Source organism: Poecilia reticulata, chromosome 13, assembly GCF_904066995.2.
Source record: "Poecilia reticulata chromosome 13, P_reticulata-male-v2, whole genome shotgun sequence".
Classification (NCBI taxonomy): Eukaryota; Metazoa; Chordata; class Actinopteri; order Cyprinodontiformes; family Poeciliidae; genus Poecilia; species Poecilia reticulata.
Window position 1 is genome coordinate 27,433,123 of NC_088842.1, and position 13,702 is coordinate 27,446,824.

A 13,702-nucleotide genomic window follows, 5' to 3' on the forward strand; every position below is an offset into this window, starting at 1 on the left:
GCAGTCTTTTTTTTTTCTAAGCTTTGCTCATAGCAAAGTGCTCCAAGGTATATGAATATGACTCCACACGTAATTGTTCCATATGCAACTTGTAGTGCCTAGAGCCTCCATAGGGTGACCATAGAAACGGTTTAAAAGGAAGAAGACGGCATTTGATTTGTTTGTTAGTGAATGCATTTATGCAAACCATGCAAGGTCATGTTTCAACTTAGCTTTTTGTGTTTTAAATGGCATGTCGTCACAATCTTCCATGTTGTTCAAGCTTGTAGCTGTATTCTTTTTTTCATGACCGAAATTGGAAAAAAAGCATAAAAAATATCATTGAATTCAGACATCAAGCATAACCTGTTGTTTACCCAAGACATTATTGATGGAAAAGTTACCAGTTCGACTTCACAAACTGAAAATGCCTTCATTGCTAGTCCAGTGAGAAGGAAGAACTCAGAAAAAATGTTTTGCAGAGGAGTAGCTTGGAATCCTAGCATAGCCACATTAAAACTCTAGAACTCTGTCCACAGCTGGTTTCTCTACATCAGTTTGTTACAGCCTCTTACTTGATTAACTTTACCCACAGTTGTCTCCTTGTTCTGGCTACTTACTTCCTGCTTATTAAGCTATTTTCATTACATTGGCATAGCCTGTTTGTATTCTCTCCTTCAGATTTGTGTTGTTCTTTCCCTCAGAACCAAGATTGTGTCGTTATTCAACGGCAAAAGTGGAGTGTCTTTAGTCTGTCGTTAGATAATGATTCCGTTCACCCATTTAATTTTACAAAGCTAAACAGCCTTCCTTAAATGATCTTTGTAACAAAATTGCTTACCGCATCATTTTCCTACATTGTCATTCAGTGACCAAACATCCGTTAAACATTTTACTGTTGCAAAATGTGTAACGAAAAGGAAATGCATTGGGATACAACGGGCTTCCAGATGGCGTTGTTTCAAATTAAATATCATCATTGATAGGTATTTTCCTAGAACCTACATAAAAGAACCACAGACAACGTATATGAATTTATGACTAAACTTCTGCAAAAGGAGAAGACTGTCAACTGCTCCTCTGAGCCGTTCACAGAGCGTTCTGAAGATCTTTGGGTAGAGCTTGTCTTTTATTTTCAAACTTCAAAGAGGGAGGATAGGCAAGATAGACAGCAGAGGAAACAGCAGAGGTCGTAAAACATTTTACCTAAACACAGCAAAGGTCGTAAAACAATTTAACATCTGACCCATTATCTGAGCCCGGTTCAAATCTCGGTCAAACTGTTTCACATGAAGATAACAGGCAGCTGTGACCCCCAGGTCAGTTCACACATACAGTTTAAAGAAGAGAACACTTTAAACTGACGAACATTAGACTGAAATATGAACTAAAGTAACAACAAAATGATAATACCAAAAAATCCCTATCAATCATCCAGGAAACGGCATTTGTGATTTTTGAAAGTCTGATTTTTGTTATGAAAGTTTAAATTTAAAATTATCAGAATTATTTAAAAGCGGTTGAAATTTATTTGATTGTGTTTTAGTTATTCTACTTTCAAGTTGTTTTTTAAGGGTGTCTGGCTCTAAATTATAATAATACCTGGCCTTTACGTCTACATACTCAAGTATTCAGATTTTCTTAAGATATATATTTCTTTGAACCCAGCTTGAATCAAATTGACACAGTATTTGAAGTTTAAAAGCATGATTATATGGAATGCTGTGCCTTGTTAAATAGAGATATGAGAAAAAATTCAAATGGAACAGTATTTTATTTGTGGACATAAAAGTGCATTTTACAAGACCAAAAAATAAAAATAGAAAAGAAAAGCTACAGCTAGCTGAATCTGAAGGATTTAATTGACAAGTTAGTGTAGCAGAAACCTCAGGTACTGCTCTAATGCAGCTGAACTTTTATTTGCCCTTGGTGGAGGTGGTTGTGCTTTCTCTGACTGTTTTCATCATTATATAACCTGCCTTTTACAAGCTGTGGACAATAATGGAGCTTTGTTAAATTAGTTATCAGAATCAGAAAACAGTATAATATTGTTAATGCTTAATGTTAGTTTTACATACTCAGCATTTTTAATGTCTTTTCAGCTTTAAAATACATTAAGCTTTGGTTTTAGCTGCGTAATTTCACCATAAAAATTAAAGACCCTATTTTTAAATTTCACATTTATTGTCTTAAGGATATCTGAGAACTTTTAATGAAGCAATTTATAAAATATTTTTTGTGGAGGTATAAATATGATTTTGTGCCTTTATCAGATTGGTAAAATTGGTTACATGATATTTAATACATATTGATGTGGTAACAATTCACCAAAAGGTGCATAGATAAAATGCCACCTCTCCATTCTGTTTATCTCTGGTGAGTATTTATGAGCAAAGGTGTTAATGTGGACTATTCTCTTTTTGAAATTTTTGAATAAGTTGGATTGTTTGTTTTTTTTTACCAGATGTACAGACTTTTCTCCATTTTTTTTTCATCAGACAAGAGCTAGGTATGGTGGCCCAGAGGTCTCAGGTCAAATACAATAGCCCCAACACAAATGAAATACCCGCAATGGAAATACAAAAGCTACCATGGAAATGACGTAACCTGCAGCAGAAGTAACGGTGCTTTATTTTTTAATAATTTTTCTTTATTTGGGTTTGTCAACTGAATACATTCACTTGAAGACTGGTCTCTTCCCTTGTCGCTTAAAATCTCATTTAATCATTTTGTTAAATCTACTTTGATTCCAAGCAACGTAGATACTTGCTTTATTTCTAGCAATTTCTTAGCCCTTCTTTACAGTCAGTCACTGTAGAAGAATGATTTATTTTACATTATTATACGTCTCTTCTTTTTTTATTCCTTGATAGAAATTAACTCTAGCATTTGTTCCTCCATTATGTAACTTAAATCAGAACGTGTGGTGACATTGACTATAAAAAGACTAGACATGGCATTTATAACACTTTAAAGGCCATGCACATTCTGTAGATGTGTGCACAGAGCTCACTTAACTCTTGTTTACCCATGGTGGCATGCTATTACCTCCATAGAGGTAGAAAAAAGCAACAATGAGCTTACGGAGAAACCGAGTGGCGGCTGGGGCTGAAATTGTGGTCATGGCATGATTGTTTTCAGGTCATCAATGACTCTAATCTTCAAGCTTTTGGTCTGCCGTCTTTTCTTTCTAGTCATTTGGTAAAACTGATTGTGTTCTTTAATCTTCCTCTTTATTCACAAAGGCTGTATTGATCACAGAGTCTCCCAGCTGAACTGCAAGCTGTCTCTGCAGCCGTCTGTAGCTACTAACAAAGACGTAATCGCTCAAACACTTCCAACTACCAATTTGTGCTGGTTCTCACTTCCTTGCAGAAGAGTTTGATAGGGAACTCTAAATTACTGTAACTGTGCCTCATTCCCAGGACTTTCTGTGTAACACACACACACATAGACACTAGTCAGCCTCAATATTAAAACTACTGACAGCTAGAGAGAATAACATAGATTATTTCATTAAAGTAGTCCCAGTCAAGGGGTGAGATATATTTTGCAGTGACTGAAAACTCACTCAGTTTTTTTAATTTGATGTGCTGAAAGCACAGAAAATAGTCTAGAGTAAAAATGAATGACTTTAACAGGGGCCTGATCGAGATTGCTTGACTAGTGGATGAGCACAACTCCAAAGGAGGCAGAACCTGGGAAATGTGTCCAAATGCAGTGGTTAGGTCCTGCAAAAAACTGGAGAGGTCCAATGATGGGGACATGTGCACCCAGAGCTTTTAAGAGCAAACACTTACCTGTGTAGTAGTCAGAAGAGCTGCTGTGCTGATTCTTTAAAGTAAGAATGCAGAAAGGGAAAAAAATAGTATCAGAACACTGAGAATCAGCCTGGCTCTTTTATTCCAGTTCTTTCCATTACAGCAAAGCAAGTTTGGAAAGGGAAACAGTTTAAGGTGTCGATTTACGGTCAAAATTCCCAGATCGCAGGCATGGCACAGTAGTTACAGTGAGCGCCTCATATGCAGTCCCGAGTTTGACTCCCATCCTTGGTGATGTACCGCATGTTTGTACCCCCTCACATACCGCCACTCGAAGGATTTGAGTGGCGTTTGAGTTTCTGCAAAGAGGATTGGTCCATAATTTGTCTGGAGAATGCAAGTCGGTCACCAGCAAAGCAAGTTGCTTTACCAGTTAAGATGGTATGTGGTATTGTGGATTTCACTCAGAGACACCTCCCCCTCAGGAGGCAGTTCTGCTCTGGGGGTTTCTGAGTTTCTGGCTTGGTCTGTGAGAACGGGGCTGTGAGGGTACGGGGGTTAGAGGGCTGCTGCTCCTGTGTTTCACTGCCGACCTGCCTCAGTGGGGTGTGTGACTTCTCTGTGGGGGGGGTGTGGTGCCTGCAGTGCTCGGTAGCTGAGGATACCTGCCCTTCTCTGCTTTTTGGCTCTGAGTCCTGCGAGGTTAAGGGTCATACGCAGTTCATATTTTATTCACAGAATCTGTCTACTTTGATTTCAGATGCTACCCTGATTTTCTAAAGTCAATAAAGCAGTTAAGAAGCCATTGCTTTCTTCTTCTAAACTCCCCTGGCATATTCAGGCAACTTGCTTATCCATCTGGTGCGTCTGATATGCTGCATCAGAACATGTGGGGGGAAAAAAGTACTTTTCACATGTCTCCTGTATAATTGTTAGTTTAATTCCTTATAGACAATTGTAAATGACTCGCTCTCTGCATCTTAAATAGTTTTTGCATTTTATTGCAAGGGAAGACTATTTCTAGATGAAAAATTTTCCTGTTGCAAAGTTTGTAGGTAATGTGGATTTCTGAATTTTTAAGTCTCACCTTATGGCACTTTGGGTTTTTAGTCTCCTATGCATTTTCTCTGACATTATATGAATCCTTTAACTGACGCTTACACCCATTCTTTTCCTCAAGACAGAAGATGTGTACTACTCTTATGTCAAGCACTCTTGTGTTAGTTTCCTGAAAATGTCCTTGGAAAATAGCTCACCCAGCTAGTTCACATGAGCCAGCTGAAGGACAGAACTGGGCTCTCTTACGAAAGGTGGGTACGTCCCGGAGCCTCAGCATATGGCATGATTTACATATTTCGTGGCGTGTCTTTCTATTGTGGTCCCTTTTTCAGAATACACACAATTCATGGGAGCCTCATAATGGGAGCTGCCATCAGCCCGCTCTTCAGTATCTCTGCATCCTTATTCAGATGCTCAGAGGAGAGACAGTACTGGGGGGGGGGGGGAAGTGACAGTACGTGGGATTGCCTTCCTCCCCCTTCCTCACATACAGTACATAAAGCTTCTCCACACCTGATCAAAGGCATCACATTTTCTCTTGATTATTCAACTGTCTTATACCTGCAAACCTTCACAGCTCTTTAGCCTCTCCCTGACACAAAAGAGCAGATAATGAATAAAATGTCAAATATAAATCTCATCATGTATAATTAACAGAACACATTTCATTTGACGTACAGTTAAGACAGTGTTCGTGTGGGGATTATAGGGATAGTTGTGGTGGTTAGATCTACAAAACTGATACAGTGCTTGTTTGGATTATATCAAACTAAAGCATATGGATGCCTTCAATTGTCCTTTGAAGCTAGCAGATGCTCATCTTTCTGTATAAATATCGCTTTAGATGAAGCACTCTTTTTACGAGTACTAAAAAAATACAGACCCAATGTAAATAAGGAGATGAACCAAAAAGAGTTTAACTGTTCGTCTGTTCAGCCAATAGCTTGATGCTCTTCCACAAACGAGATCAGACTTCTGTTCATCGATGGTCTTTAAACATAATTGATGATGGCTTTAACTGTTAAAGATATACGCCATCTTATTACTCAGTAAATAGAAACAAATAACAATAAACAGAAACACTTTAATTACTTTTATGTATAAAATCTAATTTTAAATCACTCTTTCTGCAGAATACTAACATGGATCTTTGTACTGAGCAAAACATTTTTACTACCCAAAACAAGTATAACATCAATATATATTTAGAGGGTTCTGACCAGTGAAGCAGCACTTCTCCAAAGACAAACTTGCAGTTCTCCACATTATAAAGAAAATACCTTGGAGATGATATTAAGTCATTGTTGCTTAGACAATGGCAGGAAGAATGTTTGGATGTTTAACCTGTCAAACCTAAAAAGCTATTTGTTTAAATTAGCTCTACCATTTATGATATAAAAAGTGGTCAAATATTCAGCCGGTAATTTAACATTACCTTGTTGATGGCAGTAAAATCTGCATATGGCTTCCCAGGAACTTGCTAATTAAAGATTAGTGGTACTGTGCACACAAATTCTATATATATAAATATATTGCTTGTTGTGTAATTGTTCCATCCTGAAAAAAAGCAGTTCAGATGAGTTCAGTAAAGTCCTAAATTAATTGTATTCATCCTCAGTCTGAGTGTATGTAATAATTTGGAGGAGTTGGAAGTAATTATGCCCTACATTTTTGTGTTTTTTTCCTAGTGTAAAAAAAAAAAAGCTGAAAAAAATCAACATCTGTTGCCACTTATTTAAATTTATCATCAAACACCATTTATCCAGCCTATTAGACAAAATTATCTGATTGTATGGTTAAGCATCAACTAATTTATTCTGTTCATGTAAGGCAGCATTAGTGTTTTGGTTTCTCACTGTCACATTTTAGTGCTTTGAGAAGTAGATGAATGCTAATGGATGGGAGGATTTCAGAAAGTATACACCACCTGAGCACTGCTAAACCAAGTCTGCACCGATAATAAAACCTTTCCTTTTTTATCTTCTTTTGTCTTCAAGCTCTTAAGCTAGTTTCCCACCGTTATTGCACCTTAACCCTGATCTTTGTCAGATACAAAATCAAGCTGGATTCAGATGAGGTTCAGTATGGAGGGCACGGACGGCTCGACCATAACACCGATTTCTTCACTGAGCCCCAACCCTTCAATGGACGCTCCAACTCGATGCTGGTAAATATTTCTAACACGATACTTTTGACTCATAAGAGGTCACCGGTTTTTTTGTTGTTGTTTTTCTTGTTGAATGTCACTGAGTCCTAGTTTTGGAGCACACTGCAATTACAGATTCAGGGCTGTTGTTGAGTCTACAGCCACTTTTCTCCGAACCAATGCTGTATCAACATCATATTCTGCATACTAATTTGAGTATGATTTGGGAGGTTGTTGTATATTCACACTGAAGAAGAGGCAAAATTAAGCAGGCTCAAAAATGTCAGTATGCATACTAAATGAGGACAGAGTGTGCTGTTGATAGACACTATTGTCCCACATAGCAGTAAACAAATGTGGGCTTTTTTTTTTTTTATTTTATTATTTTTTTTTTTTTGAGGAGTTGGTCACAGCTGAAAAGCATCAAAAGGAATTGTGGGCGTTGATGAGACGACTCTGGAATTGGCCAGAAAAACATTTAATATTATCTGACAAAGTTTGGATAAGCAACTTTTGCTCTCAACTAAACCTTTAAAGAGAGACGAATTCTTCATAAATATTAGATTTTAAGCAGTACTGTGTCAGAATCTTTGTTTTTATTTGTTTTTTTCTTATTACTTTCTTTCATTCCTCTTTGTGGGATTAATATTAATTCTTTATTACGTTTATTACCATTTTTTTTTTGTTTTTACTCTTGATCCTTAATATATATTAATTTGTAAATGTATACAGAAATCTTTTTCCTCATTCTATTTACAATAAAGATTGCACCAAGCTGAGGTCAGTAACTCCTCCTTCAGGTTGTTTTTGAGACTACAAAACTGAGCTTAGTTTTACTTGCTGTTTTATGAAGAGTAATATAGATTAAGATAGCCCAAGAGCCTAAATACCTAACGCCAGGTCGCATTTATTTTGTCTTTGTAAACAACTTTGAAAAATATTTCACCCTCAGACAACTGTGTTTTTTTCTCTCTCCATAAGCATGTGCTAATATGAAGTTTTTCATATTAAATCCCAATACAATACATAGAGTTTTCAAGGGAAAGAATACTGTTGCCAGGCAGTGTACATTTAATTATTTGAAGGGTGTGCAAATTGCTTGATCCTTTGCATTAGTCATAGTTAACCACATTATTGATGCTGAATCCTGACTCAAAGTTACGGATGTAGATCGCCACCGTCACCTGCATTTTTTTATTTTTTTTGCTTTCATGTTTTGTTTTCGCAGAGGTTTAAAAGACCCACCTTTAAAATCCAAAATGTTAAGGCAGCATTTGAAGGAAAAGACACAAGTTTTCTTTCTTAAATACACACCATGTTGATGATTTGAGCACTTTTTGTTCATCTCCCATCACTCACAATTTCTGACAAATGTCTTCTCATTCATCAGATGAATACAGAATAATACCACAATAGAATATATATATATACTTTTTTTTTATGGACTGAAACAGTAATAACGTTAATTTATGCAGTGACACTCAGTAAAGTTTGGGCTAAAGCCTAAAGTGTTATGTATAAATATATATACCAACCCGACAGCTTATTGATGCAACTTTTAATGTGATTGATGAATCTCGAGGATTGGTGTGTTTTTAGCTTTTGAGAATAAATTCACAGCAACAATAACGAGCATCGTTTTGAAAGACGTGACTTTAATTGATGACAGCTATCATTGATATCCATCATCTGTTTCCTTTTCTTCTTTTGCTCAATAAATCAGAATAGCTTTAATGAAGGGGTTTATTCTTATGCAGTTGGAGTTTGAATGTGACTGCTGTTGGATGTTGACTGCAGGAAATCTGTCTACATTATCTTGCCTTCTTGGCAGCGTTTTTCTTTTTTCTTCGTCTTGGCAGGAGAGAGGTTGCTTGCTTTTCTTTTCTCAAACATGTATGCCTTCACCCCGCCCTCACTGAGCGGATATGCATCTCTTTAACTATTTTACTCTCACAGTTTTACCGTTGCAAAGTAATTTTGTAAGTGCTGCCAGGAGAAACAAAGTCTGATGAAATAGCTGTCAGCGCATTAATGTTTTCTCCTTATTTATGTTGAATGTTTGATTTCTCAAATCAGCTTAATTGGCCTGAAACGGGGTTTGTAGTGAGAGAATGTTTTAAAGCCATTCTAATGAGGTTTAAGTGTGCTGGCATGAAAGAGGGCTGCTTTCCTGGCAAAGTGCCACTATCTCCCTGGTCTGGGACTCTCAGCCTAACAACAGCCCCATAATTTACTAGCTTCCTCTCAAGCTTTTAATCTCAGATAAAGAAATGATCAAATGTGGCTACATGCATCAAGGCTAGATCCATCCATCAGGGGGGAAGGGAAATACTGTATCTAGTCTCCGTTGCATTAGGTTTTGTTTGTGAATATCATATTTGCCTTCTCTGCATTTTCTTTTGCACAAGCTTGGCAGTTACCCTGAAGTTATTGGGCGTCATGGGAATCTGATATCTGTGGTTCTTTCAGTCTCCCCAGCAAACAATGTGCATTATTCATGGCGTCAGAACTTACCTTTTCATGTGCATGCCTTTTAAACCTGCACGGCACCATGTAGGGATGTAAACTACCTGAAATGACGAGCCGCTGGTCCTCCATCATGAGAGCCTCTTCGGGCTGATACGATCAAATAGCATTGGTTCTAAAAATGTAAATTTTGTCATGTTTGCTCCACTGATGCCCAGATATACTCAGATGGTTACCTGCTTTATGTTTAATCCAGTTTAGATATAATGATGAAGTCATGCTTAGTGTTTTTTGTTTTTGTTGTTGTTGTTTTACGTTTGCTTTGTTCTTGTGCTTCCTAAATATTTCATGGTTGTGTCTAAATTATTTAAAGAGAAAGTTCAGAATTTGTAAAGTTCTATCAAAAAGTTATAAGGATTTAATATCATGACTCAAATACACAAGTCTTTAAGTATAAATCGATATATGTGGCTCTTATAGTTTGAAATCTATGACTGATTTTAGAAACATAATAGTGGTTTGTGTGGAAAAACGATGTACTCTTGAAATTGGCATTCAAGGCAGATAAACTGTTAATTATGGCATTTTCTGTTTGTACTCTGAAGTTGGATTTACTGATTTCCCAGTCCGAAACACATCCACTCAAGTTTCCGCTTGAAATTTAAATTATGACTGAGAGTCTGCGCTTACCAGGCCACAATTCAAAATTCAATATGGCTGCCACGTATACAAAAACACAGTGAAAGTTGCAGGTAAAAACCTAATATTTGCACAAACTCAGAACTAACGCATCACGCCCCTTTTGCCAAACATGTGCAGCGTTGTTTTAAACAATTTGGGACATCCACAATGTTTGGATGTGTTGTTCTGTAGTGCAACTTTAAAAAGTAACACCAAAGCAAAACAAAGACAACACACAGCTATCGCTACGAGCAATAAGGTTTTTCTCATGAAGCTACAGTGCAGGAAGTAAGGTGAACCACACCAAATTTTTATGTCGACATCCATATTTTTTAATCGCAATAAGATATGTAGCCCGCTTCGCACTTAACTGAATTACTCACCGGAAACGATGTCAAGCAGGATGTACATCAATGATAATGGAGAAAAATCTGATAAAGTCCAAATCCAGCTGCCTGGAGCATTTAACCAGCTCAAAATGCCGCACAGCATACGCCCTCGTGGTGTGATGAGAAGTTCCTTTGATCAGAAAGGATCTCCCAAAAACGGCACATTTATGGTGCATTCAAGTAAATCTTATATATTGGATTATCTAAGCATAAAGCAGCTCCAATGTGATTTCAACCTTTTTTATGCTAAGATTTTGCATCAATTTTACCCCAAATTTCAGATGAAGCCGCTAGCTGTTAGTATTTGCTGCATGTAAGATATTAATTGTTGATTTCTTGACAGAGCTGCTGTTAAAGATATCTGAACTGTCCCTTTATATTTGTGCCATATTTGACATTGCACCTGCTGGGTTGCCTGTTCATTTGAACTTCACTTGAACCTCTCTGGATCAATACTGAAAGTGTTGCTGTAAATGGGTGGAGGATATAATTCAATATCAGGTGTTGGGCTGTGAACTTCAAACTGCCATGAATTTCTTTTTGCAATCTTCAGCCATTCCTGAACACATCATTCCGGAGCTATTTTGTCAACTTTATTTCAAAGGTTCTTCCTTTTTCATGCAGACTCTGATCCGCTATCATATTAGCTTAGGTTTCATCACTTAATGACACAGTTTCTCCAATCTGTTAACTTTTTTTTTTTTTTTCCTGAGTCTTATTAATTTAAACACAAGTTCTTCTGTCGTGTCCCTCTTGGCTAAAATGTGAAGTTTAGTTAGCTAGTCATCTGCTAATTTTGGCACTCGTGCAAATTAATGGGGAGAAAGAGAGGAAGTGAGAGGGAAGGAGCCGACAGGGAGAAAAGGATGGAGGCAAGCGGGGACTGCACACGCGGCACCCAGTCTCCTTTAAAGGCGGCTTCATAGAGATTTGACAATAAGAATATAGTCTGGAATAAAGCTACTTTTTCTCCTCCTCTTCACACCTACCGGGTAATGACAAGAATAATCAGACAAAAGCCACTGCGGGGGATGCAGCAAGGTGCCCACATCATCCATGTTTTATTTAACAACTAATGCTTTCAAAGTCTGCTCAAACTTCTTTTCTCCCGCCTTTTTAATGTGTCTGACTGTTCTCAAGCTTCCTCGTTACAGAGCGGTAATAAACTCTATATCTTCCAAGAACGCATCACACTGCAGCCTGTGAGTGCACATAATTAGATCAAGGAGGCAAAGTCAGGAGCATCCTTGTATCCTGGTAGGCTCTGGAGAACACTATGTAACCCTGACACCCAGTGTTTGCAAATCTGGTCAGGGTTTACTGTAATCTATTTAGTCCTGTCTGTGGGATCCTTTTCTACGTTATCAAAGAAATCAATAAAGATAAAACAGATCCAACTCCTCAAAACAAACAAAGGAAAATGCCAACATAGATCCCAAAAGAGCTTATAGATTGTACACACAGTGCATTGCAAAAGGACCTTTCCACATTTTGCCACATTACAACCACAAACTGCAATGTGTTTTATTCAGACTGTTAATGAAAGACAAATATAAACTAGTGCATCATTGTTAACTGATGAGAAAAATATGAATTGGTTTTTAAACTTTGGCCAGTAAAAATGTGAGAAAAAAATGTTTAGTGAATTTAGAGTGAAGCTAATATATAATGTATAGATTCATTACACAGAGTGAAATATTTACGGCCTTTATTTGACAGAAGAAATTCTCCAGAAAAACATTTCCAAAAGCAAAATATGGGAGTGACATTTTTCTGACTGAACAAATAAATACTAGATGTTTTATAAGCAAATTAAAACGTATATAAAATTACGTAGATCTTTTAAATATATATTTTTAAAAAACGTATTTGATTTGAAGTCATGTGGTTAAAAAGTGCCATTACCATCATCCAGTAAGGAAAAAAATACGGAACATGGTCAATTTTGGAAAAGTTTTCTGAAAAGATCATTGTGATGTTTTCTTTTTTTGGGGTGGGAGGGATGTCACAAAAAGAGTTTGAATTGTAGAAATCGAATTGTGTACCCATTAAGAAATTGACAATTGTGCTTTTGGCTTTGGTCAACCAACATGGACTTCTCTGTTAGCAAAGTGTTTAATATTAAAGGTTTCAAAAGATCCCAGAGGAACTGATAGAGACCCTTTTCACAGACCTTTTCTGTGACTAAACAAGATGGGGGGGAAGTTTGAGGCAGGAAAATGACCAGACCATTGAGTGTGTTTGAATGAGAAACATACCGTTTCATCAAAGGCCATAAAGACCTCATTGTGAAATGTGTTCAAAATGTAGTGGATGTTTGGGGGTTGTTTTATGGAGTTGAGTTGAATAGCCTTTCATTACTGACATGGCAATTTAGCCTGATTTATAACAGAGAAATCTTAAAGGAAACATTTGAATATCATTTTGAATAAAACTGCAGCGAAATGGTAGATGTGCATTGGAATAAGGTGGCCATTCAGAGCAACCTTTTTTTTTTTTAAAACTGCTTGGTGAAGAGATTTGCATTTAAGCCCACCACTGTTTTGTACATTTGTAATTGTTTTCATTCTCTTTTTACGTATGTGTAAAACAGCAGGGTTTTTTGTTTTTTATACCTACCTTTAGGCTATTTAGTACCAGATATGACAACTGATACTTTTAACTAATCATTTATAGTCTACTGTAATATATGGTGCCTCACTGGTCCACAGAATATTTGGGAGCTTTGGGTTTTGGGATGTATGTAATTATTGCCAAGTTTCATTCATATTATTGAAACATGACACACTGATCTTGACTGGGCAGTGAGGCCTGCAGTACATTCAGTATCATTTGTGATTCTTTTCTGACTCCCTGGGTGAGTCGTTGCTTTGCTCTTGGATTCATTTCGGTAGACCAGCTTCTCCTGGGAACCGTGACCTCTGATGTTTTCTCCATGAGTATATAATCTACAGTAACTTTATGTCTTTGGGTCGAGTCCCAAAGCTTTAAAAATGACCTTGTGACCCTTATAGCAGTCAATGACATTGTTCTTCACCTGTTTGGGGGGTTTCTTTAAAGTATGGCTTTGTATTTTGCATTATGGTCTTTTGATCTACTCATTTGACAGATATTTACGATTTAAGCAATTTCCTGAATCCACAGCCCTCACGGTAATTGGACCTGGATGTTTCAAGGGAAATAAATTTTAAAAATGAAGACAATTTGGGTAATTTATGATT

At 37.0% G+C, this 13,702-nt stretch overlaps 1 protein-coding gene across 1 annotated transcript in view; it reads left to right on the forward strand.

The window, feature by feature from the left end:
- The window catches only part of gbe1b (glucan (1,4-alpha-), branching enzyme 1b), a 108,627-nt gene that overhangs the window by 87,496 nt on the left and 7,429 nt on the right, over window positions 1–13,702 (forward strand). Inside the window, exon 15 of the mRNA XM_008426352.3 lies at window positions 6,849–6,966. Coding sequence (XP_008424574.1) covers window positions 6,849–6,966 — 118 coding nt within the window. The remainder of the gene's footprint in view (window positions 1–6,848; window positions 6,967–13,702) is intronic.